Below are 26,085 nucleotides of genomic sequence, written 5' to 3' on the forward strand. Positions count from 1 at the left end.
GAAGGCGACAACTAGGGCAAATGGAAATGAAGAATAAGAGAAAATAGTGAAATAAAAAAAATGTGAGAAGGGCAAGAAGAAATAAAAAAATTAAAGAGGGGAAAGTGGTTAGACTCACATGAAGCATTCAAAAAAGGAAGAACCAAAAGCATCTATGACCTTCACGTGAAAAAGAGTAGAGGGAAAAAGAGGAAATTTGATCTTCAATCCCTGTAGCGTTTTTAGGTAAAATATTTTCTATCTTTTCTTTTTACATATTTGGAATTTAGTCTTTGTAATTTTTAGATTTCAAAATTTAAGTCAAATTGTTAACACTTAAATTTTTTGTTAAATTTGTTGGTGTAACATTTTGAAAAAAAATTACTTAGTAGCCATGTAACTAAAGAAAAGACTTTGTAATTAACCTAGACTTAACAAAATAAGTTTAATAGTTTTAATAGTTAAACTTGAATTTTTTGAAAAGTAGAGGACCAAATGCCTAGAAATAAAAATACATGAACTAAAATTTTGTTTTATTAAAAGTATAGTGACTTAAGACATATTTTAACCTTTTTAGAATACACCCTATACTGATGGTACTAATAAAATCATCGGTATATTTAAGACATATACTGATGAATTAATATGACTTGTCAATATAAATACTCATATACCTACAATAATTGGATGTGTTGGTATAGGTTCATCATTTACCAACAGATAAGTAATATGTTGGTATAGACCTACTTATACTTATGGATTGGACTATCAGTAAAAGTAAGTAGTGGTATATAGCAAATTATTTGTAGTGATAAAAGTTACTAAAGAATTAAATATAATATTGGTTTCTTACGTAGAATACTATTTTTTGATTTTATTTTTTAGCTTGAATGTGACATCCCTAATTTGACCCTAGTCGGAAAGTGGTTTCGGGACCACTAAACCGAGTCTTATAAGTAATTAAAAGTTATATTCTATGTTTATGATGTTAGTAAATGCATGTGTGAAAGTTTCATGCATTAATTTGATCATTTCTATGTGAATTTATTAAAATGGACTTGTATGAAACATTGTTGAAAGGTGATAGGCTAATCTTACAATGGTCTAATAGTACATGCATGCAAAAGAGTGGTTTTGCATGTCAATTTGCCCAAAAAAGGGAAGAGTGGCGGCCATGACAAGAATATGGGCAAGGGAACATGTTTCCAACATGTTTAGTTAGTGGATTATGTAGAAAAAAATAAAGAAATGAAAAAAAAATGAGCATGGATGCCCCCCTTTTGTTGCCGTGAGTAGAGGAAAAGAAAGGAAAAAAATTTGTTCATCCATTCTCAAATCTTGGCTGAAAATACTAAGGGAAAAAGGAAGGATTTTTGCTTCATGCTTGGTTTAGAAGAGAACTAGAAGGAGATTTGGTCATACTTGTGTCAAGATTAAGGTATGTTTGAGGTTGTGTCATGAGATTCATGCATGTTTTAGTTGCTAACTTGATGTTCTTGTTAGCCCATGGTTCAAATCCTTGTTATGCCATGGAAATGGTATTTGGCCAAGGTTGATATTGTGTTAAAGCCATTGCATGCTAAATGTGAAGCTTGTTGATGATACATGTAATGATGGATTGACTACTCTTGAAATTTCTTTTAGCATTCTTGAGTAAGACATGGAGTTTTCTTTGTTTAACCATGACCAAAAATTGAAAGGGGGATGGTGTGGGATGTATTCGGCCATGGCATGCTCATAAGTGCGATTTATGCTTGTTGCATGATAGGTAAAAATTTGTGTTTTGATATATGTGTATATGTGTTTGTACATGATGTTACAAATGGATGTGAAAATATATGCTAGATTGGGAAAATTTGATTAAATGTTCATGAGATGAAATTAGGTGATTAAAAGATGTTAGTTGACATTGTACATATATATATATATATTCGCCATTAAAGTGAGTATGTAGGTAATGTTGAAATCAAGTTTTGGTGCATATTCGGTTAGGTGTATAATCGACCAAATGGGCGATTAGTAAGAATGGTTGCCGAATATACAAGCATACATATGCATGTGTAGTTGAATTATGAATGTTTAGCAAGATGGTTAAACTAGTGATTTATTGATTAAGCTCAAGGAGTTAAAGAAGGAGAATCAAGCAAGGGAAAGACGAAGGTCATCGAGTAGCCGACTTGGAACTATTTTACCCAACACGAGGTAAGTCATTAAGCACGTATTTGATATTGCTTAAATGATTGTAAAATTTATGCAATTGTGTTTAATGGGATGATATATATATATAAATGAAAATGTATGTGTATGGAGTGATGACATTTGTTGAATGTAAAAGAAATAGTGAAATGTGTAGAAAGTTTGCTTTCGGCACTAAGTGTCTTGAACAATACGTGTGTACGGTGACGAGATCGGCACTAAGTGTGCGTGCTGGAAATATATGGCACTAAGTGTGCAAGCTGGAAAAATACGGCACTGGGTGTGCGAGCTCGGAGGGTATGGCACTGTGTGTGCGGGCTTAAATTACGTGGCACTAAGTGTGCGAAATCGAGTAGTAAGCACTGTGTAAAGCGTACTCTATATATATGGAGGTGTGTCTCCATTGAATTGAGTATGGACAGCGGATCGGGTAAGTACCTCGAGCTCATGACGAATAGAGAATACGTTCATGCTTGGGGTTGAATTTGGTAAGCCTTAAATCTATGTGATGATTGAAATTGTATGGTTGTGCTGGAAAATGAGTTAATGTGTAAAAATGCTTGATTATCTTGTTGTGTAGAATATGAAATGTGGATGTATGAATTAGTGCGAGATTGGACCGAAAGGTCCGAGGTATTATGGTATAGATTCGATATGGACGAGTACCTAGCCTCATTTGTTGTACATGTAGTAGTAACTTTATCGATGGATTGATGAATGCTTATGACTTACTGAGTTGTAAACTCACTCGGTGTTTTCTTGTCACCCATTTTAGGTCTCTTGGACTCGTATTGTTGCGTGCTCGGAACCGTCGTTGAAGTCATCACACCGGCTGAAATCTTGTGGTATTGTTTTTGTTGTTGAAGAACATTTGGCATGTATAGGCTATTATATTTTGTCGAATTGTGGGTTGTAAACTTTAAGCCATGTGAAAATGGCCTATGTGGTCGTCGAGTGGGATGCTAGAACCTATAGCCACGAGTCTTAGAAACTCAAATTTTGATAAGGTGGCCATAATTTGTGTCATGTATGATGGATGATTAAGGCCAAGGAAAAATTCATGAAATTGGCATAGTCTCTGCAGTAACTATTGCGGACAGCAGCAGTGAGATGAGATTGAAAAATTACTAAAAATAGTAGAAGTAGAATTAAATAGTGAGTAAATTATGGAACTGAACCTTGATGAATCTATTTTATATGGACGAAACGAAACGACCATATGAGCAGTATACTGAGAAATATTAAAGTTCTCGTGAGACAGGGCCAGAACGGTTTCTGGGTCCCCTGTCGCGACTTTGAAAATTTACCATAAATTATCCAGAAAGAATTAGGAGTCATGCCTTTATGTACAGATTCCATTTTGAGTCTAGTTTCATTAGAAACAAACGGAACCAGTATTAAAGCCCTGTACAGATAGATATCCAAGTTTTAACGCGTGAAGGTCAGAGCAGTCGATCCCTGTAACATGGGTGACTTTAACTAATAAACTGTACCAATTGGCCCAACCAAAATTCTAAAATAAATCCATGGATGGGTATATGAGTCTAAATTTAGGGAAAATTTAAGAAACCAGTTTCGAGTTTTGAAACTCGAGATATGATTTTAAGGCGACGGTGATGCAGTTTTCCAGCCTGTCCGAAATGCCAAATTGGTCGGTACTTTAAGAGGATTTGTCTCGTTAACCCTCGTGTCCGACAACGGCGATGGTCTCGGGTTTGGGGTGTTACAATTTAATTGGTATCGAGCTATGGTTTAGTCGATTCTAGGACTACCATAGCGCGTGTGAGTCTAGCTATACATGCCAAATTGTTAGTGCTTAAAATGTGATGACTTGACGGTTGAAATTTTTGTTTTGATTAGTAAATGGAACCCGGGTAGAGAGACCCTTGGCGGATGACGTTGAAAGTGTAGCGGCTGCTCCGCGCAAGGGACACCGCTGTTGAGCCTCGATCATCCGCAAATAATCAAAATGAAGGCGAAACAAGCCTTCTTCACTATGATGAATGAGTGGGTCGCGCAATATGCCCGAACCAACCCGGCTGTCCAACCATTCCCGAATTTAAATACTCCACCCAAGAGCCCGCAATGCCTCCAGTTATTGATCCTGTGAGGCTGAGTAAACCATCTGTGGACTTGATTAGGAAGCGGGGCCGAGGAGTTCAAGGCCATAGTTCTTGATGATGCTTGAAAAGGCCGAGTTCGCTCGATAACACCATTAGAGTGTTAGATGAACTGTCATGCACACCGATGAATGTCTTAAGTGTGCTATATCCTTGTTATGAGACTCGACTTACTATTGGTGGAGGACTTTAATTTCCATAGTCCCAAATGAACGAGTTACTTGGGATTTCTTTCAATCCAATTTGAAAGAAATACATTAGTCAACAGTTCATCGATCGAAGCGTAAGGAATTTTTGGAACTCAAGCAAGGCCGGATGATCAGATCTCGAATCTGAACATGAGTTCGTAAGACTTAGTCGGTATGCTCGGGTGTGTGGCTAATGAGGTTGCGATGTGCAAAAGATTTGAAGAAGGATTGAATGAAGAGTTAAAGTTACTAGTGGGAATTTTGGAGATAAAGGAGTTCGTGACACTAGTCGAACGAGCACGCAAGGCGGAAGAACTTGGGAAGGAGAAGAAGAAGGCTGAATTTGAAGCAAGAGATTATCGTAAAAGATCGACGAGTAAAGCTCCGTTCTCGGCTGTAAAGAGGTTCGGGGAGGACACCGGTAAGTCGAGGACGATCATGGGAATTTCCATTAGAGCCCGACCATTGACGGACTCCAGAGCTACTTCAGTAGCTAGTGTGGCAATAATCGTCAAGAGAGACCCAGAATGCCCCAATGTGGAAGACGACACCTAGGTGAATGTTGGGGTAAGTCCATTAATAGGGCTGTTATGGATGCGGTTCGAAGGACCACTTCATTAGAGATTGCACGAGCTAGATGAGAGGAATAAGACGCAAGGTGCAAGACCTAGTGGAACGACGGTGGAGGTAGGCCCCGAGAATCTCTGGAGGTAGGGGTGGTAATCGAGAGGAGCCTCTAATCTGGCCGTCCGATCCGAGACCCGTGCTCTGCTAGAGCATATGCCATCCGCGCGAGAGGAGGCATCCTCCCCGACGTTATCACGGTACTTTTACTCTCTTTGATACTATTGTGATTGCATTGATTGACCCCGCTCTACTCACTCATATGTATGTGAAACCTTAGCATCCAGAAGACTCTACTGTTGAGTCTCTTGAGTTCGTAATTCAGTGTCAAACCCTTTGGGTCAATACGTGCTTGTTGATAAAGTGTGCAAGAGATGCCCCTAATAATTCGAGAATCTGTTTTCCTACCGATCCGATGCTTCTACCATTTCATGAATTCGATGTTATTCTTGGTATGGATTGGTGACCGTACATGATGCAAAGGTGGATCGCAAAAGGAAAACCATTGATTTGAGGAGTGCAAATAATGAGGTAGTCCGAGTCGAGTCTCTTCGATTTAAAAGGAGCGCCGGTGATAATATCTTCTATGACCGCTCGGAGGTATGTGAAAAGGGGTGTGAAACATACCTTGCGTATGTGTTTGGAAGTAAAGAGACGGAAAGGAAACTCGAATCGGTACCAGTGGTTTGTGAGTATTCGGATGTTTTCACGAGGAGTTACTGGGATTGCCACCGGTTCGAGAAGTGGAATTCGCATCGGTTGTACGGGTACTACGCCGATTTCAATAGCCCGTGTCGTATGGCATTAACGGAATTAAAGGAATTGAAGGTTCAATTGCAAGAATTGACGGATAGAGGTTTCGCCGACCGAAGTTTTTCTCCATGGGCGCACTTGTATTGTTTGTGAAGAAGAAGGACGGAACCATGAGGTTGTGCATCGACTATCGTCAACTCAATAAAGTGACGATAAAGAATAAATATCCATTGCCACGAATTGACGATTTGTTTGATCAATTAAAGGAGCCTCGGTGTTTTCAAAGATAGATTTGAGGTCGGGTACTATCGGTTGAGGGTCCGAGAATCGGACATACCCAAAACCGCTTTTAGAACGAGGTACGGTCCACTACGAATTCTTGGTGATGCCGTTTGGGCTCACTAATGCCCTCACGTGTTTATGGATTTAATGAATAGAATTTTCAGCCATACTTGGATCGGTTCGTAGTTGTATTTATCGATGACATTTTGGTCTATTCGAGATGAAACCGAACATCTTGAACACCGAGGCTAGTGTTGCAAATCTTACGAGATAAGCGATTATACGCAAAGTTCAAGAAATGTGAATTTTGGTTGAAAGAGGTTAGCTTTTGGGGCACGTGGTGTCCGCATCGGTGTCGGGTGGACCCGAACAAAATTCGCCATAGTCGATTGGAAACCACCAAGGAATGTTACCGAAGTTAGGAGCTTTTGGGGCTTGCGGTTATTACCGACGATTTGTAAAGGTTTCTCGACGATAGCCACGCCAATGACGGTTACTCCAAAAGGATGTTAAGTTCGAATGGACGGAGAAATGTCGAAAAGTTTCGATCAACTGAAAGCTTATTTGATCGAAGCCCCAATTCTAGTGCAACTCGAATCGGGCAAAGAGTTTGTCATTTATAGTGACGCATCCCTACTTGGGTTGGGTTGCGTATTGATGCAAGAAGGGTGAGTTGTGGCCTGTCGCCGAGGCAATTAAAGCCACATGAGAAAAATTATCCGACCCATGATCTCGAATTGGTCGCCATCGTATTCGCCTTTAAAGATATGGCGACATTACTTATTTGGTGAGAAGTGCCATGTGTATTCGGATCACAAAAGTCTCAAATATTTGATGACCCAAAGAGACTTAAATCTGCGACAAAGGCGATGGCTCGAGTTGTTAAAAGATTATGAGCTCGTCATTGATTATCACCGGGAAGGGCTAATGTGGTTGCGGATGCCTTAAGCGAAAATCACTATTTGCTTTATGACGATGAATGTACACTTGTCCATCCTACCCGACAATGTGTTAGTAGCTGAATTGAAAGCCAAACCATTATTGATACGTCAAATTCGTGAAGCTCGAAAGTCGACGATGAGTTGGTTGCAAAGCGGGATGAGTGTGTTCGAACAAGGACTCGAATTTCAAATCGATGATGACGATTGTTTGAGGTTCAAGTCGTCTGTGTTCCAAAGAATTGAAACTTATTCCAATAATTTTGAACGAAGCCCATTGTAGCCGAATGGCAATCCACCCGGGGAGTACGAAGATGTACAACGATTTGAAACATCGGTTTTGGTGGCATGGTATGAAACGAGACATCTCGATTTTGTTTGAGATGTTTAATATGTCAACAAGTGAAAGCGGAACATCAAGTGCCTTCAGGATTACTTCAGCCGATCACGATACCCGAGTGGAAATGGGATCGAGTCACAATGGACTTTGTATCCGGACTGCCATTGTCAGTGAGTAAGAAGGATGCGATTTGGGTCGTTGTCGATAGACCGACTAAGTCGGCTCACTTTATCCCCAGACGTCTGGATTTCTCAATGGACAAACTAGCCGAATTGTACGTTTCTCGATTGTGAGATTACACGGGTGCCTATTTCCATCGTGTCGGATAGAGATCCGAGATTTACCTCGCGATTTTGGAAGAAGTTGCAAGAAGCTTTGGGTACCAAGTTGCATTTCAAAGACCGCCTTTCACCCCCAAACCGATGGTCAATCCGAACGGATAATTCAAATACTCGAGGATATGTTGAGATGTTGTATCCTTGAGTTTAGTGGTTCATGGAACAGTATCGCCTTTGATTGAATTCGCACAACAATAGCTTTCAATCAAGTATTAAGATGGCGCCTTACGAGGCTTTATACGATCGTAAATGCCGTACCCCATTATTCGGGTGAACTTAGTGAAGGTAAATTCTTGAGGTTGATTTGGTTAAGGATGCCGAGCAAAGAGTTCGAGTAATTCGTGAAAGTTTGAAAGTCGCCGGATCGCCAAAAGTCGTATGCGGATTTGAAAAGAAAAGATATTGAATATCGGGTTGGAGACAAGGTCATTCTCAAAGTTTCACCTTGGAAGAAGGTGCTTAGATTTGGCCGTAAGGGAAAATTGAGTCCGAGGTTCATCGGTCCGTATGAAGTATCCGAACGAGTTGGACCGATGGCGTCTCGATTAATTTTACCCCGAGCTTGAAAGGATCCACAACGTTTTCCATGTCTCGATGCTTGACGATATAGGTCGATCCATCGCGCGTAATCGCTTCGTCGAGATTGAGATTCACCTAATTTGAGCTATGAAGAGGAACCGGTTCGCATTCGATGCGTGAAGTAAAAGAGTTGCGCAATAAGAAAATCCCATTAGTGAAGGTGTTGTGGCATAAACATGGAATTGAAGAAGCCACTTGGGAACTCGAGGACTCTATGAAAGAGCGATACCCAAACCTATTTACCGCAAGATTTTCGGGGACGAAAATTTCGTAAGTGGGGAGAGTTGTGACATCCCTAATTTGACCCTAGTCGGAAAGTGGTTTCGGGACCACTAAACCGAGTCTTATAAGTAATTAAAAGTTATATTCTATGTTTATGATGTTAGTAAATGCATGTGTGAAAGTTTCATGCATTAATTTGATCATTTCTATGTGAATTTATTAAAATGGACTTGTATGAAACATTGTTGAAAGGTGATAGGCTAATCTTACAATGGTCTAATAGTACATGCATGCAAAAGAGTGGTTTTGCATGTCAATTTGCCCAAAAAAGGGAAGAGTGGCCGCCATGACAAGAATATGGGCAAGGAACATGTTTCCAACATGTTTAGTTAGTGGATTATGTAGAAAAAATAAAGAAATGAAAAAAAATGAGCATGGATGCCCCCTTTTGTTGCCGTGAGTAGAGGAAAAAGAAAGGAAAAAATTTGTTCATCCATTCTCAAATCTTGGCTGAAAATACTAAGGGAAAAGGAAGGATTTTTGCTTCATGCTTGGTTTAGAAGAGAACTAGAAGGAGATTTGGTCATACTTGTGTCAAGATTAAGGTATGTTTGAGGTTGTGTCATGAGATTCATGCATGTTTTAGTTGCTAACTTGATGTTCTTGTTAGCCCATGGTTCAAATCCTTGTTATGCCATGGAAATGGTATTTGGCCAAGGTTGATATTGTGTTAAAGCCATTGCATGCTAAATGTGAAGCTTGTTGATGATACATGTAATGATGGATTGACTACTCTTGAAATTTCTTTTAGCATTCTTGAGTAAGACATGGAGTTTTCTTTGTTTAACCATGACCAAAAATTGAAAGGGGATGGTGTGGGATGTATTCGCCATGGCATGCTCATAAGTGCGATTTATGCTTGTTGCATGATAGGTAAAAATTTGTGTTTTGATATATGTGTATATGTGTTTGTACATGATGTTACAAATGGATGTGAAAATATATGCTAGATTGGGAAAATTTGATTAAATGTTCATGAGATGAAATTAGGTGATTAAAAGATGTTAGTTGACATTGTACATATATATATATATATTCGCCATTAAAGTGAGTATGTAGGTAATGTTGAAATCAAGTTTTTGGTGCATATTCGGTTAGGTGTATAATCGACCAAATGGGCGATTAGTAAGAATGGTTGCGAATATACAAGCATACATATGCATGTGTAGTTGAATTATGAATGTTTAGCAAGATGGTTAAACTAGTGATTTATTGATTAAGCTCAAGGAGTTAAAGAAGAAGAATCAAGCAAGGGAAAGACGAAGGTCATCGAGTAGCCGACTTGGAACTATTTTACCCAACACGAGGTAAGTCATTAAGCACGTATTTGATATTGCTTAAATGATTGTAAAATTTATGCAATTGTGTTTAATGGGATGATATATATATATAAATGAAAATGTATGTGTATGGAGTGATGACATTTGTTGAATGTAAAAGAAATAGTGAAATGTGTAGAAAGTTTGCTTTCGGCACTAAGTGTCTTGAACAATACGTGTGTACGGTGATTTAGATCGGCACTAAGTGTGCGTCTTGGAAATATATGGCACTAAGTGTGCAAGTGGAAAAATCTGACCGGGTGTGCGAGCTCGGAGGGTATGGCACTTGTGTGTGCGGCTTAAATTACGTGGCACTAAGTGTGCGAAATCGAGTAGTAAGCACTTGTGTGTGCGTACTCTATATATATGGAGGTGTGTCTCCATTGAATTGAGTATGGACAGCGGATCGGGTAAGTACCTCGAGCTCATGACGAATAGAGAATACGTTCATGCTTGGGGTTGAATTTGGTAAGCCTTAAATCTATGTGATGATTGAAATTGTATGGTTGTGCTGGAAAATGAGTTAATGTGTAAAAATGCTTGATTATCTTGTTGTGTAGAATATGAAATGTGGATGTATGAATTGGTGCGAGATTGGACCGAAAGGTCCGAGGTATTATGGTATAGATTCGATATGGACGAGTACCTAGCCTCATTTGTTGTACATGTAGTAGTAACTTTATCGATGGATTGATGAATGCTTATGACTTCTTGAGTTGTAAACTCACTCGGTGTTTTCTTGTCACCCATTTTAGGTCTCTTGGACTCGTATTGTTGCTTGCTCGGAACCGTCGTTGAAGTCATCACACCGGCTGAAATCTTGTGGTATTGTTTTTGTTGTTGAAGAACATTTGGCATGTATAGGCTATTATATTTTGTCGAATTGTGGGTTGTAAACTTTAAGCCATGTGAAAATGGCCTATGTGGTCGTCGAGTGGGATGCTAGAACCTATAGCCACGAGTCTTAGAAACTCAAATTTTGATAAGGTGGCCATAATTTGTGTCATGTATGATGGATGATTAAGGCCAAGGAAAAATTCATGAAATTGGCATAGTTCTCTGCAGTAACTGTTGCGGATAGCAGCAGTGAGATGAGATTGAAAAATCACTAAAAATAGTAGAAGTAGAATTAAATAGTGATTAAATTATGGAACTGAACCTTGATGAATCTATTTTTATATGGATGAAACGAAACGACCATATGAGCAGTATACTGAGAAATATTAAAGTTCTCGTGAGACAGGGCCAGAACGGTTTCTGGGTCCCCTGTCGCGACTTTGAAAATTTACCATAAATTATCCAGAAAGAATTAGGAGTCATGCCTTATATGTACAGATTCCATTTTGAGTCTAGTTTCATTAGAAACAAACGGCACCAGTATTAAAGCCCTGTACAGAGAGATATTCAAGTTGTAACGCGCGAAGGTCAGAGCAGTCGATCCCTGTAACATGGGTGACTTTAACTAATAAAATGTACCAATTGGCCCAACCAAAAATTCTAAAAATAAATCCATGGATGGGTATATGAGTCTAAATTCAGGGAAAATTTACGAAACCAGTTTCCGAGTTTTGAAACTCGAGATATGATTTTTAAGGCGACGGTGACGCAGTTTTCCAGCCTGTCCAGAAATGCCAAATTGGTCGGTACTTTAAGAGGATTTGTCTCGTTAACCCCTCGTGTCCGACACCGGCGATGGTCTCGGGTTTGGGGTGTTACATTGAAAATGAGACCAACACCTTTAATCAATATTCTCAGCAAAAACAAATTTACTAGCAACAACTTTAAGGGCTAGAAACAAAAATTGCACATTGTGTTACGCTACAATAAACATTACTTTGAGCTTTGTGAACCATGCCCACTGAAATCATGATGTAAGGCCTAACTCGATGGAAAAAGGTTACTAAAAGAGCTTGTTGCTAAATACTTGAAAGTATAAGTAGTACTTTGTAAAAGTAATATGAAAGTTATAGAACTACTAAAGAGACAATGGACAACTTGGAGGACATGTTTAGAGGCCAAACTATTTTGGCTTGATAGTCCACAAAAACCAACTTGATGAACTCTAAAAACAATTTCGAACTCCAGGGAAAGGTCATATGCTTATTATATTTTTGTAGAAACAAAGGATACTAGGGTTGAGGTTGACAACAATACCCGAATCCAAATGGTATTCAAAATCCAATGTAAGGACTTTGCAGGCATTAAGTGCACTTATAACTTAGGAAACAAGCAATTGAATTTTACATACCTTATAAAAGAACTTCATTTTATGAGTTGATGTTGAATGATGAACACCCTATACAAGTAAAGGGAGAATCCAACCTAGCAATGACAACATTTTAACTAAAGGATAAAAAGAAGTAAGCTAAGGGCAAAAAGGTGGCTAAATCTTCAATTTCACCCAAAGTGGATAGAAAGAAGGTTAAAAAGCCCATTGATGTATTTAAGTCTAGATCCTTCTTTGGTAGAAAGAAAAGGGAATTTCAAGGCAAATTACAAATGGTACATAGACTACCTAGCATCCAAGGCAAAGAAAGGTAATGAACTCTTTATTGTTGAAACTTATTTAATAGAGGATTCAAAAGATATTTTAGTCATTGATTCTAGAGCCACTAATAATATTTGTGTTTCTTTGCAAGGGTTCAAGGAAACAAAAAAGTCTACATGATAAAAACCTCTCGTTGCAAACTAGAGATGAAAGCATTATGATGGTGGAAGTAGTCGAAGTACATCTTCATTTTGATAATTTTCGATTTATTATGTTGAAAAAGGTTACTTCAGTTCTTAATTTTAGGATGAATTTGATTTCTATAACATGTTTATTTAATAATAGTTATTTCGTAACATTTAATAAAGAAGTTCATAAAAATAAGTCATTTATCTATAATGGATAAACTAATAATTATCTTTAATTCATCAAATCAAAGATGTACTCACTTCTTGAAACTAAAATTATAAATAAGAAACTTAAACTTCTCTTTCAAATGAGGCTTATCTTTGACATTTAAAGCATGATCATATTAACTAAAGAAGAATCACTAGACATTTGAAAGATAGTCCTTTAACTTCGCTTAAAGAGATAAAGCTTTCACAATGTGAATATTTATTGGAAAGGAAAAATGATTAAGACACATTTTTGTTCTAAAGGTACAAGGGCTAAATGAATATTAGTCGCTAAAAAAGGTATGAATATTGTCGCACCCCAAAATTGGGCATAGAAGTTTTGAGGGTAAATTAGGATTTTTGGCTCGGACTAGGTTCGAAAAGTTATGAAGTGTGGTAACCTGAAATTATTTTCGACTATATCTTTTTGAAAATCAAGTCAATTTTTGAAAATAAGGTTGAAAAGATCTTTAATTTTAAAATAAGGATTGTTTTGTAAAAGGGTTTGAATTAGGAGTACCATTAAGGTAAACATACCAAAGTTTTAAAAATACCCTATTTCTCCCTCCATCTAAGTCAAGATACATCTTCTCTATCTTTTTCTTGTTGACCCTATTCCTTCAATTTTGATTCCCAAACTTTATTCCTTTGATTTTTTTTCATCCTCATAATATCAAATCTCTTTAGAATTCCATAAAAACCATCAAAAACACCATAAATTTCTCTACTGCTTAACTTTTGGGCTTTTCAGATTTTTGATCAAACGCTTGATTCTTCATCAAGTAAGGTAATTTTTCGTATTCCTATTGGTCTTTAATGATATCTAGCCTTTTAAATTGAGTTTTTGTTCATTGAATCGAAAGATTTGAATAAAAGTAAAAAATTTGGTCGTTAATGATGAAATTCAGGATTTTGAATAAAATCGATGTTTCAAAGTGTTTTTCAACTTGTTTTGACATGATCGGTTTTTGTGACAGTCTTAATTTGACCCTAGTCGAAAAGTGGTTTCGGGACCACAAAACCGAGTCATAAAAATAATTAACCGTTATATTCTATGTTTATTATATGTGTAAATGCATGTGTGAAAGTTTCATGCTTTGATTTTGTCATTTGTATGTGAAATTTATAAGATAGGACTCATGTGATAAGACTTGAAAATGTGATAGGTAAATTTTAAAGTGCCAAATAATGCATGAACTATTGACATGGGGGACTTGCATGTCAAATAGACCACTTTTAATATAGTGGCCGGCCATAATGATGGTTGATGGATAATATATGTTTTATTTAAGTATTATAATAAGTAATGGCATTATTTTGAAATAAAAATAATTAGTAAAATAAGAAAAAGATGATAAAATAATGGGTGTTCATCTTTCTTTCTTCATTGCCGAAATTGAGAAAGAAAAATATTGAAGAAGAAGCCAAGGCATTCGGCCATGGTTATCTCAATTTAAAGGTATGTAATGTGATTTTTTTTTGTAATTGATTATGAAATTAAATTGATAAGTACATAGTATAGTTAACCCATGGTTTAAATTCATGAATCATTGAACATATATCCATTCGGCAAGTTGCTAAATTTGTGTTATTTTGATAAGTTTTTGGGAAGATGTTATTTATATGTTAAAGTAGCTTAAATGATGGTTGAATAAGTTGAATTCATTGTCGAGAGGTATGAATTGAAGTTGCCGTATGTATATATATGCATTTTGGAAAGAAAGTTTTGTTGTTATTTGAGTTTTTAAATATATATATATGCACATTCGATCATGGGGGGATAAGATGAATTTAAAATCTTATAGATTGTTTTTAAGATTTGTTAAATTGTTGTGGTCATTGCCGAATATATTTTTAGTTAAAGAAATTTTTTAAAGTGTTTAGTTAATTAGTAGGTTAATGGTGTATGCACAAATTATTTGAAATATAAACTTTGTATGAGTATTAAAAGATGTATATGAATTTGTCCTTGGGAGAATTTTTAGTATAAAATGCTTAAATTCTAGATAGGTTATTGCTTAAATGACCGAATGTGCCAAAGGTAAATGCATGTCAAATTGATCCATATGTGTTAAGGGAATAGGAATAATTATTGGTTTGATGAACTATATATATATATATATATTCGACTATATAGTTAAGATATGTACATGAAAATATGATAAGACATATGAATTTTGTGTTTGTGTATGTGAACTAGATATTTAATGGATATTCGGCTAAAAGGGATTAAAGGTTACGTCACAGGAATTTTGGTGATATACATATTCGGTCATTAGGGTTATATGTACTTTGGCTATGTGATTTATGTATTAAGTAAGCTATTTATTTGATATGTATATTCGGTCATAAAGGTATACTTGGAGAAATGTTTAATTAAATTGTATTAGAATGTTTAAAGTGATTAAAATGGGTATGACCATTCGTATTTGAGCTAAAGGTAGCTATATGACTTAGTAAATCTCTTGTCATATTCGACCATAATCTAGCATGATGGGATTTTAATAAGCTTAATTTGTTTGAATTAGCTCAAGAGCATAGAGGGGCAAACTCAGATAAGGGAAAAGAGAAAGTAATCGAATAGCCGTTGTAATTGTTCCACGATATCCGAGGTAAGTTTTGAGTAGTCGCCTTTAGTATAAAAATTTATGATGTCTTGATATGTGTATATTAGATGAATTGTGACCTTTTGATTCTACTTGAATTAAGTTGTGTGATAAATAATCTAAGTATATAAACTATAGTCGAATGGTCAATACAGGTTAAGCTTAATTAATGAAATGTATATGGAGCTTATATTCGCATGTAGCAAATGACTACTAATGTATGTGACTGAAAATTTCTCGTGTATTCATATATATATATATATTCGACCAATAGGCTTTATAATTAGTGTACTTGTGTATATTCGGCCAAGTAATATATAATTAGAATACGAGTTCTGTGATACTTAATGTTCGATTTAAATGACAAGTTTTAATTGTTTGAAATGCTTAAAACTTACTAAGCCTCGAAAGCTTACTCTGTTCCTTATTTCTTTGTTTTATAGATTGTTGATTTTGGCCACCGACTCGGGGATCGTCAGCAATTCATCCTACTATTGATCTTTTTGGTACAATTTTATTTTGGTCCTGATAAGGCATGTATAGGTTAGGTTGAAGATAACTATGTTTTGTAATTGTAAATATTTTGGCCATATGAAATGGCATATATATAACACAAAGATCAATATGTATTCAGCTCGATCTCTGTTTATGTTAGTTAATGTGGATGAGAAATTTAATGTTTAGCTCAATACATTTTTAGCCTAAATCCGGCGATCGGATTCGGGTTAGGGATGTTACAGTTTCTATACTTTCTCTAAATTTTCGTTAAAAGATTTAAGGTTTTATGGAGTTTTCATGAAAAATGCCTATTTTATGTTGAAATTTTGGAACCACGAATTTGGGTACTTTTGTGTAGTATGAAGGTTGAGAATCAGTCGTATATGAATAATTAGATGAATAAAATTAGTTTTAGACCAAAGGAACGAGTAGAGATTAAGATAATTGAATTTAAAGTTTACTATGTTGAAAGCTTTGGTTTCAAAAGAATCTAGCTTAGGCTTGTGTTTTTGGTTGATTGAGGTGAGTCTTTGGATGAATGTTGATTGTGTTGTTGTGTGATTTACTTGTTTGAAGCTTCAGATTCATTAAGGCCTTCTACGAGTAAGGCGAAATGAAAGGAAAAACTAGTTTGAGCTTTTGACGACTAAGCCAGAACGTGATCGCCAAGTGTTTGGAATCGCTGCTAGAAGACACGATTCATAGTGTTAATTGGGAGCTTAGGAATATCGTAAACCCTTATCCTAAGTTCCAAATGCAAGCTTTCTATTCCCTTTGATTTATTTTGACAAAATACGTGATTATGTGAATAATTGTGGATTGAGTATTATGATGCGATATTGTGACATGAGATGTATGTTATTTGTGGGCATGATACATATGCTAAATGGCAGTGATAAAGATATGCTAATAATTGAAAAATGCAACAAAAGTAAGCTGAATTTCAATAAGTAATGTGTTGAATTGCGGAATGTGATATTATTATGATGGCAGGTGATATGTGAGAATACTTGTATGTGATATATGATGTATTGATTTTAATGCACACATATGTGGTCGAATATATGATGGCTCAATGATCATTATTGTGGCACTTAAAGTGCAATTAAATGTGAATTCAATAAGCACGCATTGTTACAAGTTTGTGATGTAAATTGATGAATGTGAACAAAGATGATGTGTATTAAATCAATAATTAAAATTGTGTAATTGTGGCTATTTTGGCCTTTTGATCTCTTGAACTGTTGGATATAGTTGGCATGTCATAAGATTGTGAGTACTCACCCTTGTGCTTTGTGATTTGGGCATTGAGGCCCCGAGACAGTTTGAAGAGATAAGGGAATGTGAGCCAAGCTCCATTCACTGGGAAAAGCTGGTGTGTTGGAGAGTGTTAGCTAGATGCTACGCTTTTGGGATATGTTCGACTCTACAAGTCATTTGGTGTGTTGGAGATCTGTGTATCTGATGTGTAGTGATAAAACCCACTTTTGTGTTTCATTGCCTTAAGTGCCAAATTATCGTTTAAATGTGATCTTATTTATTGTGATAATATGATGTGAGATGGATGCATAAACATGTAAATAATATGCTAAATGAGTTTATTTAAGTTTCATGAAAATGTTAGTACGTTCTCGTAGTAAATTGTGTATGTACTTGTGGTTTGGGTCATTATCATTTTAACTTGTGAATGCATGTGAATATATTAGCTAGACTTGTGAATTATTAAATCATGTATACGTTGTTAGTCTTGATGAATTGTTGTAAAATGAATTATTTAAATATGAGTTTAGTACAGTTATACGTGAGAGTATATGCTAGTTTGATGATTTAATGAAGCGTGAATATGTTATTGTGACTTGTTTAGAATATGGTTGTGAATGTGTTGTAGCATGCTCTTATTTAACCTTTGATATTGTGTGTACGTTGTGATTGTTTCGACATTCAATGAGCTTAATTAAGCTCACTGATTCCTTTTTAAAACCATTGTAGATCAGTTGTGTTCTAATGTGAGCAATGTGGTTCTGAGAGAATGATCCAAGCAAGACTTTATCATTATCATTATTTTGTAGGTGTTTATTTATTTTTTTATGTTTTGGGGGAAATAAAGAAAATGTGGTAGACTTTTAGCTAATTAATTCCATGATGTTTTGGATGTTTACATGACTTTATTGCTTTTAAGATTTATGAATATCAAGCTTGGTATATTGATTGCTTGTTCGAACATATTTACGATGTTTTAGACTTCCATTATAGTTGTTTTAATGAATGTTGATAAATTAATATATGTATATTGATTTGATACAAGTTTGAATAGACTAAATGCCTTAATATGTTGCGTTTTTGTTGCCTGAAGTAGAGGTATTAATATTTAAATTTTAAAATAGATACCTCCTTAATATTTCGAATGTGCAGGAAGTCAATAACTCAATTTGGTATCGATACCATATCATGAGTATCAATACTTGAGGTAAAAACATCGATAATTTTTTAAATGTACAAATAATTTATTGGGTTTTGATTTTGGGTGAGAAACAGAATGCTAATTTGGTACCTATTTTTTGGGTGGTATCGATACCACCTATGAGAATTATTGATACATTTGATTTAGTATTGATACCTACGGGATTTGATTTGAAATTTTGCCGAATGGTTCAAATGCATGTTGCAATTGTGGAATAAGCTCGTTTGATGTTTGTTTAGCTTAATTTAATGCTGCTTGAGTATTCGTGACTTAGGAACTCTATATATGTTTAAGGTTAATATTTTGACATTAATCGCATGTTTGATGAGATGTTTTGGCTATATTGATGATGCGGTGGTGTGGCGTCCTAATCTTCGGGCTCAGTGTCCGTGCAATGTATAGGTTGTTACAAATATTGCATAACCTTCATAGACAATTATTCAAGATATAAATACCTTTACCTAATGCACCACAATAATGAAGCTTTTGATAAATTCTCTAGTGCACCCATTAGACCCATAACTCAAAATAGAAATCAATTCATAGGGTTTGAGTTACCATTAGAGGTGAGACAAAGTAGGTTAGCAAAGGATGATCAATCTCTTAGAGCCACTATGAGTAATACAGAGTATCATTTAACTCAACATTTCCAAATACTAAATTCCTAACCTCATGTCACTTCTTTGCGTGTTCACTAGTCTAGTCAACCATTGATTTAGAGGGAAGATCTACGAACAAGATGCCTTACCCTAGTCTTGATAGAGTCACTTCATATCATGACCTATGATTGTTCATATTGAAGATGTAGATGTAGAGAGTTAAACAATTCGAGAGCTTAAGATCACATTTTGAAAAAGTGGCAAGATAGGATACGAGTCTATGTGACATATGTCAAGGCTATAAAAGAAATTAAAATTAAGAAATTGGTTGTAAGTAGAGCAATCTTAAGTATAAGGAAGGACGATGATACATACAAGTGAAGAAATCTAAATTAGCCTCAGAAGAAATCATTACCTCTAAGGTTTATAGTGCAAAGCCATCAACTTCTCAATGTAGTTCACAACCTTCACCACCATTGGACTCTAGGCCTAAGCTAGAACAATCATTAGACAGGGTAATCAAATAGAGGCTATGTTGAGTTAGATAGAGGGCACTGAGAATCTAGAAGAAGGCACTTTAGGGAACTTTTTTCCAAGAGGTGGAGAGTGAGCCTTAGTTGGCAACGAGTTCACTTTGTCAAGTCACTTTAGGAAATTTTATGTTGAATAGTATGATTTAATATTTTCAGTAAATATTATACATCAAAAAACATATTTTATATTTATATAAATATAATTTATATTTATATATCATAATTATTTTTTAAATATTATAATAAACTTTTGTATGGAAAATTCTTATTGAAAAAAATAATCTTAATAAACGTAAAAAAAATGATTATTTTATTTTATTTTCTTTCTGCTTTCTACCCTGCCAAGCGAGAGAAGGAAAATAAATATTTCATCCAGTTTTCTTCTATCTTTCAGAGCAAGCATAATTACGGGAAAAAAAAAACATTTTCTATCCTCTTACCTTCTACTATTTAATTTTCTTCACTTTGTCAAGCAAAACGTCATCACCCTGCATTGGTTTGCTTCCTACTGAGACTTCTGGTTAGCATAAGAAACTGTCACGCTTCAACTATCTCACACAAAAAGAAAATTCTTTTAAGAGACAAAAGTCTTCGAACAATATTAAGCTACCGGATAATTCCATATGAATTTGTCCCTTGTATTTCCAGTTCAAAACCAACGCATCATAGCAAATTACTAGAAAAGCTTAATCAATACATGTATATAACAAGCGAGACCCCTGAATTGATAGAGGAGAATCCTCCTCCATCCGATTGGCTTGCTGTGAATAAAGTGGATATCTGTGATTTGCTGGTATCATATTTCTTTGCTTATGCATTATAGAGTTAACTTCTATTATACAGCACCAGTCTGTATACTGAGAAAACTTACTTGGAACAGATCACATATCGGCCTCATGCACCATTAGTTCTTTGAGTCATTAGTTGCATATTTCAAGGAGGGCACAAGATGGGAATAATACTGAAGGACCTACCCTTTTATGGTGACCAAGTTGTCGTGCAGTTGTGCAAGATGGATCAAATTGGAGCATGAGAAGTTGAATCTTGGTGCTTGATGAAGCAGCTGCATCCATTGATAATGCAACTGACTTGATTTTACAAAAGACTATTCGTGCACTGTTTGCAGATTGTACTGTTATCACAGTGGCACATATTCGGAAAATAGGAAAAATAAGCATCATAATAACAACGGACTATGTATCTTTCAATCTGAAATCCATGACAATTTACTTGTAAAATGCCCTTAACTTGCTCAGCACAATCCAAGAAACTAGGACAAGATCACTATGTCATCACAGCAAGACGGATATGAAAAAAATGGGTGGAAAAATAACAACCAGAAAAGGATAAAACGCATAAGATCAGAAATTTGCAGTGCTCTGATATCCTCAAAGTTTAGCAAGTGGATAAAGTATTTGACATCTAAAACACTATGCAACTGCTGTAATGAAGTTATACATGAAGAGGAACTAATTATAGGTCTTTATGGTCCCCCAAGTATTGCATTTTCAATATCCTCTCTACTCAATGCATAACTAAATCTCCTTTCCACGTCTCTTTCGAGATTCCCAGGTCCACTCTTCAAGTACCTGCCGCACATGATACAATCTTCTCAGCCCAATCATAGATAAAATTTTGGATGAGGTTGGGAAGAATGATGTATAACACTTTTCACTTATTTTTATTCATTTCCCTTCCAATCCCCCCTCCCCATATATATATATAATGTTTGGGGCATTTAATTAAATTACACCAGGATCATCAAGCGATCAAATGCAGCAAGGTCAATTGTGTTTAAAGGTCTTAATGAATTCACTAAACAGAAATGATTCCTTTAGCAGTTCATCTCAGAGGAAGATAAGGCTTGATTCACCCTAAGAACCAATGATATGTATATATCAGCCAAGATCTAGAGGGACTTAAGCCTCATCTAAAAGAGGACCTATAGTTAACATCCAAAATCTTTTGCTCATTCTCTCTAACCAAGAGCATCAATTTTCCACCATATCTTTTTTTCTCTTAGTTTATGGACTTCTATCCCACTCTCTTAATTTATGCAAAAACGAGATACAGTGCAAGAAAGAACTGTAAGAAGGGGATTAACATTCATGGTTTTTTGCTTCCTAAGTCTAATGCTAAGGTTGATATGCAAGCGGGAAGCATGACCAGCATCCTTGCAGCAATGATTATGATATCCTGCTAACACTTGTAGAAAGTAGAAATGGCCAGACCTTCCAAACTTTATCCCTATCCTTAATCACTACTTTTTGAATGCCTGCTCTGTTTAACCAAATAGAACTTGGTCAAGTCAACTAAAATTTGTCATTATCAACCTCTATTGCTAGTATTTCACATTAATCACAACAATATTAAATGAAACCTTCTTATTCTATACATGGATGCAATAGCTGCAATTTAGAAATTATATGTTCGCTTATGGTAGTTATTAGAAGTAACAGAATGTTTGCTCCAAAATAGAAACTAAACACATCAACCTTTAGCAGGAAAAGAAAAAGAAGACGCCACAAAACTTTACCTTTAACAGAAGAAATTCTTTAAACTCAATCAACGATCAACAAAATAAACATACCCATCTCAAATTAAAATGGAAAAAAAAAATACTAGACAAAGAAAATCGCTTTAAAAATCCTAAAAGAGGCCATAAATTTACCTTATATAAAGTTCAGTGATATCAAGAGATAACTGGGCATGCCAATCAGGTTTTTCAATCAACAAAACAGCACGGTCCTCTCTGCTTTGATAAAACCCTAAGCTCCTAAGCCATGCTTCAATGCAAGGCAAGCTGTGAGAGTAAAGTGGCTTGTTCTTATCCGGGAGTCTGCTGAGCCACTCATCTTCAGCGGTCGGCAACTCCCCAGCTTCTGATGATTTTGAAGAAACAAAGGTTGCAATTTTCCTTTGGCACTGAGAAACAGAGTGAGGGAATGATAGAGATTTTCTGAAAACAGAAAAAGGGGGAAATTTTGGATGAGTTGCTGAGGCTTGCGAAGTAATGATTAACTTTGAGACATGAAAAGCAGACATTTTTTATTTTTCTGGTTCTTCTACTTTTAATTGCTATTACTTTTTGGTCGATAGATTGTTAAAAATTAAAATTTTCATGAGTTTTCAAGGGAAGACAATAGAGTGATGGTTGAACTGGAAACTGGAGTATGGTTCACAGTGTAAACTAAACCCCATTCCGTTATCTTCCATGTATGTATACGGTTGTATTGGGGATTAGGGAATTTTCCTATTATTTTTTTTTGAAAAAGTATAAAAAAAATCCAAAATTTATGAAAGGATAAACTACGCATTTAGTCACTTTGGAATAGTTCAAATTGCATTTTTATCATTGAACTTTAACAAATTACAATGTGATCACTAATGTTTTTGAAAATTACAATATATTCACTAACGTTATTGATTTATTACATTTAGATTACTAAACTGTCATTAGCCATTAATGGCACAAGATGGTGTGTCACCTTATAGCATCATTTTAGGAGAAACTGTAACACCTCTTACCCGTATTCGATGCCGAAATAGGGTACGAGTGGAAACACAAAAATATACACACTTAAATTCATGCAGTTTCAGTAAAATTATTGTCGAAAAATATATAATTATTATAAAATAATTATTTTGGACTTAAATTATTAACATAATGAATTTTAAATAATTTTATAATAAATTTTGATTAATTTTGATCATTTTCGACAGATTTGCACAAAGGACGAAAGTTAGCTTGACAGACACTACTAGAAGCGCAAAATCGAAAAGTAATTTTTGAAGCATCAAGACGACTGAATTTTTCAGCTAAAGATGGTCCAACTTATGTGTTATTTCATAATATAATTAATTTCAATTTATATCCAATTTAATTTGGATTAAATAAATTATTATTAATTAATTATTAAAAAGTGGTCCAGTTGAGCCGAACCGAGTGAACCGAATTAACCAAGAAGTGGACAGCCCAAAACCGTCCATATGCTGACCCAAATCAGCTTATTGGCTGATTATTTAGCTTACAAAGAGGCCTTTGAAGACTTGTTCAAGTTGCAAACAAACCCCTCCACAATTGGTGGCTTTATAGATTTGCCCCAAGCCTAAATTAGCAAAGTTGAAACTATCAACCTTGCCACATGTGTGGCCGGCCAAAGCTCTTTGGTTGATAATTTTAGCTATTTTTAGTAGCCCTCTTTAGCTATAAAAACCCCCTTAGGCTGGTCATTTGAAACACACCTCAAGCATTCAAATCTTTTCTCTTTTCTCTCCACTTTCTCTCTTCTTTTCCATTCCAAATTCCCTTTGTAACACCCCTTACCCATGTTCTAAGCCAGAACAAGGTACGGAATATTACAGATCACGAAAACATGAATTCACACATTTACCTGATCTTACGTAATTAATTCCTCTAGCTTGAACAAAAATAGATAACATTAACAGATATACATAAGTACAAGTAAATTATCAAATTTTGAAAAGTAATATTTTAAAACAAATTATTTATGACACATAACAAAATGGTTTAGCCCTCTATACATGCCATAATTCCAAAATAGTGTTTATAAAATACCAAAAAGTCTTGATAGTGTGGATGAGTCTCCGACGATCTCCAAATCTCGAGCTGGCTTAGTAATTCTATAAGACAAGAAAAAGAAAAGAAGGTAAGCATATAGCTTAGTAAGTAAGTACGAAATTGATATTCAATTTATCAAAGTAAAACAATCATACTAGTATATAATAACATATTCAGGGCAGGTTGTTTTCTAGAGTCCTGGTTTAAAAAAAAATCATATCTCGAGCTACAAAACTCGAAATCCAATTCCGTAAATTTTCCCTGAAACTAGACTCATATGTCTACTTACTAATTTTTTTTTCTAGAATTTTTGGTTGGGTCAATTAGTACAGTTTATTAGTTAAAGTCTCCCCTATTTCAGGGTTCGACTACTCTGACCCCAGTGCACTACGAACCAAATTTATCCCTGTACAGAATTCCAACGACCATGTCATTTGTTTCCTTTAAAATTAGACTCAATAAGGAACCCATTCATGTAAAGTATGACTCTTAATAATTTTTGTACAATTTATGGTGAATTTCTAAAGTCAGAACAGGGGATCTCAAATTCATTCAGACCCTGTTTCACAAAAATTCAAATATCACACAATATAGAATTCTTTTGCTTCCCCTATTTCTTTTAGGTGAAAATAGACTCATTATCGGGCACATATATCATTTGCATTTTTATTCAACTTCCATGATTTTTGGTAAATTTTAAAAATCATGTAACTGCTGCTGTCCAACACTGTTTTATTTCTAACATTCACTCTTGCATAATTTCACATAGTCCTTTTTTTTATACCAGAATTCACTCAATTATAGAGCACATAGCTCCTAGCTTTTCATAAACATAAATTTGCACATATCCACCTTATAATAACTTTCACATATTACCACTTTATCGATTTTTCCAGTTGAACTCAATAGAAAAATAACAAATATAACATTGTTTACACATATTTCCCCTTTCCACACTTATAGCCGAAGCTATCTGATACGCATAGTAGGCTGCACTTGTACTACACACATGACCTCACCATCTGATACACGTAGTAGCCTGCACTTAGTACTACACACGTCATCGAAGTCATTGAGTACGCATAGTAGCCTGTACTTAGTACTACACATGCGACTTAACAGTATGGAACACGTACTAGCCTGCACTTAGTACTACACACGTGTATTCACAATGGGTCATTCGTATTGTTCCTATTCTGAGGGTTCAACCGGAAAATCTTTCCTTTTTCACCGTTAACACTTATTCATAATCTAATTAAATTTGTAAGTTTCCATCATTTAATCATTCTATGGACAGTCACCAATTCATATGATAACAACATAAAATAACATAAAAAAAATCGATAAATTATTCATGTACAAACTTACCTCGGTGCAAACTTTAGAAATGCTATAATTTAGTCCGAAAGCTTTTCTTTTCCCCGATCACGATCGATTCCACGTCTTTCTTGATCTATAACAACACATTTAGCTCATTTAACACTCATACTATTTATTTCCATCCAAAAATCATATTATGGAAAAATTACATTTTTGCCCCCTAACTTTTACAAAATTATGATTTTACCCCTAGGCTCGGAAATTTAATTTCAGCCCTTAGTCTTATGTTTTATGACATGCTAAACATTTTTCTCTTCTATGGAAACATCAAATTCTCATTCTAACATGTACTAATGAATATTAGGTATTTTTGCCGATTAAGCCCTTTTACTCGTTTTCACTCAAAACCGAGTAGCACAAGTTGTCTAACATAATTTAAAACCTCATATTCTATCATAAAACACCAAAATACAAAAATTTCACCTATGGGTATTTTTCGAAATATGAACCCTAGGTTGAATTATTGCTAACATAAGCTAAATCGAGCTACCGGGATTTCAAAAACATAAAAATCATTAAAAACGGGGCTTGAAATCACTTACTATGAAGCTTGAAAATTGAAGAAACCCTAGCTATGGAGGAGATCAAAATTCGACAGCAACTAA

The 26,085-nt window shown here is 35.3% G+C and overlaps 1 protein-coding gene across 1 annotated transcript; it reads right to left on the minus strand.

Annotated features, from left to right (window-relative positions):
* Positions 1 to 20,698: 20,698 nt before the first annotated feature.
* On the minus strand, positions 20,699 to 22,742 carry LOC108468040 (uncharacterized). Its single transcript, XM_017768891.2, has 2 exons — positions 22,190 to 22,742; positions 20,699 to 21,107 (listed from the first exon to the last, which is right to left on the minus strand). The coding sequence occupies exons 1-2, from the start codon at positions 22,561 to 22,563 to the stop codon at positions 21,002 to 21,004; spliced, it is 480 nt and encodes a 159-aa protein (XP_017624380.1). The 5' UTR covers positions 22,564 to 22,742; the 3' UTR covers positions 20,699 to 21,001.
* Positions 22,743 to 26,085: the final 3,343 nt, after the last annotated feature.

The sequence above is a fragment of the Gossypium arboreum genome, chromosome 8 (genome assembly GCF_025698485.1).
Source record: "Gossypium arboreum isolate Shixiya-1 chromosome 8, ASM2569848v2, whole genome shotgun sequence".
Classification (NCBI taxonomy): domain Eukaryota; kingdom Viridiplantae; phylum Streptophyta; class Magnoliopsida; order Malvales; family Malvaceae; genus Gossypium; species Gossypium arboreum.

Bases quoted from the DNA above. Each gene is read 5' to 3' on its own strand.
- LOC108468040 (XM_017768891.2), bottom strand. From the start codon at position 22,563: ATGTCTGCTTTTCATGTCTCAAAGTTAATCATTACTTCGCAAGCCTCA. The intron at 21,108-22,189 runs GTAAATTTATGG...CATGTGCGGCAG, and splicing joins ATCACTGAACTTTATATAAG to GTACTTGAAGAGTGGACCTG.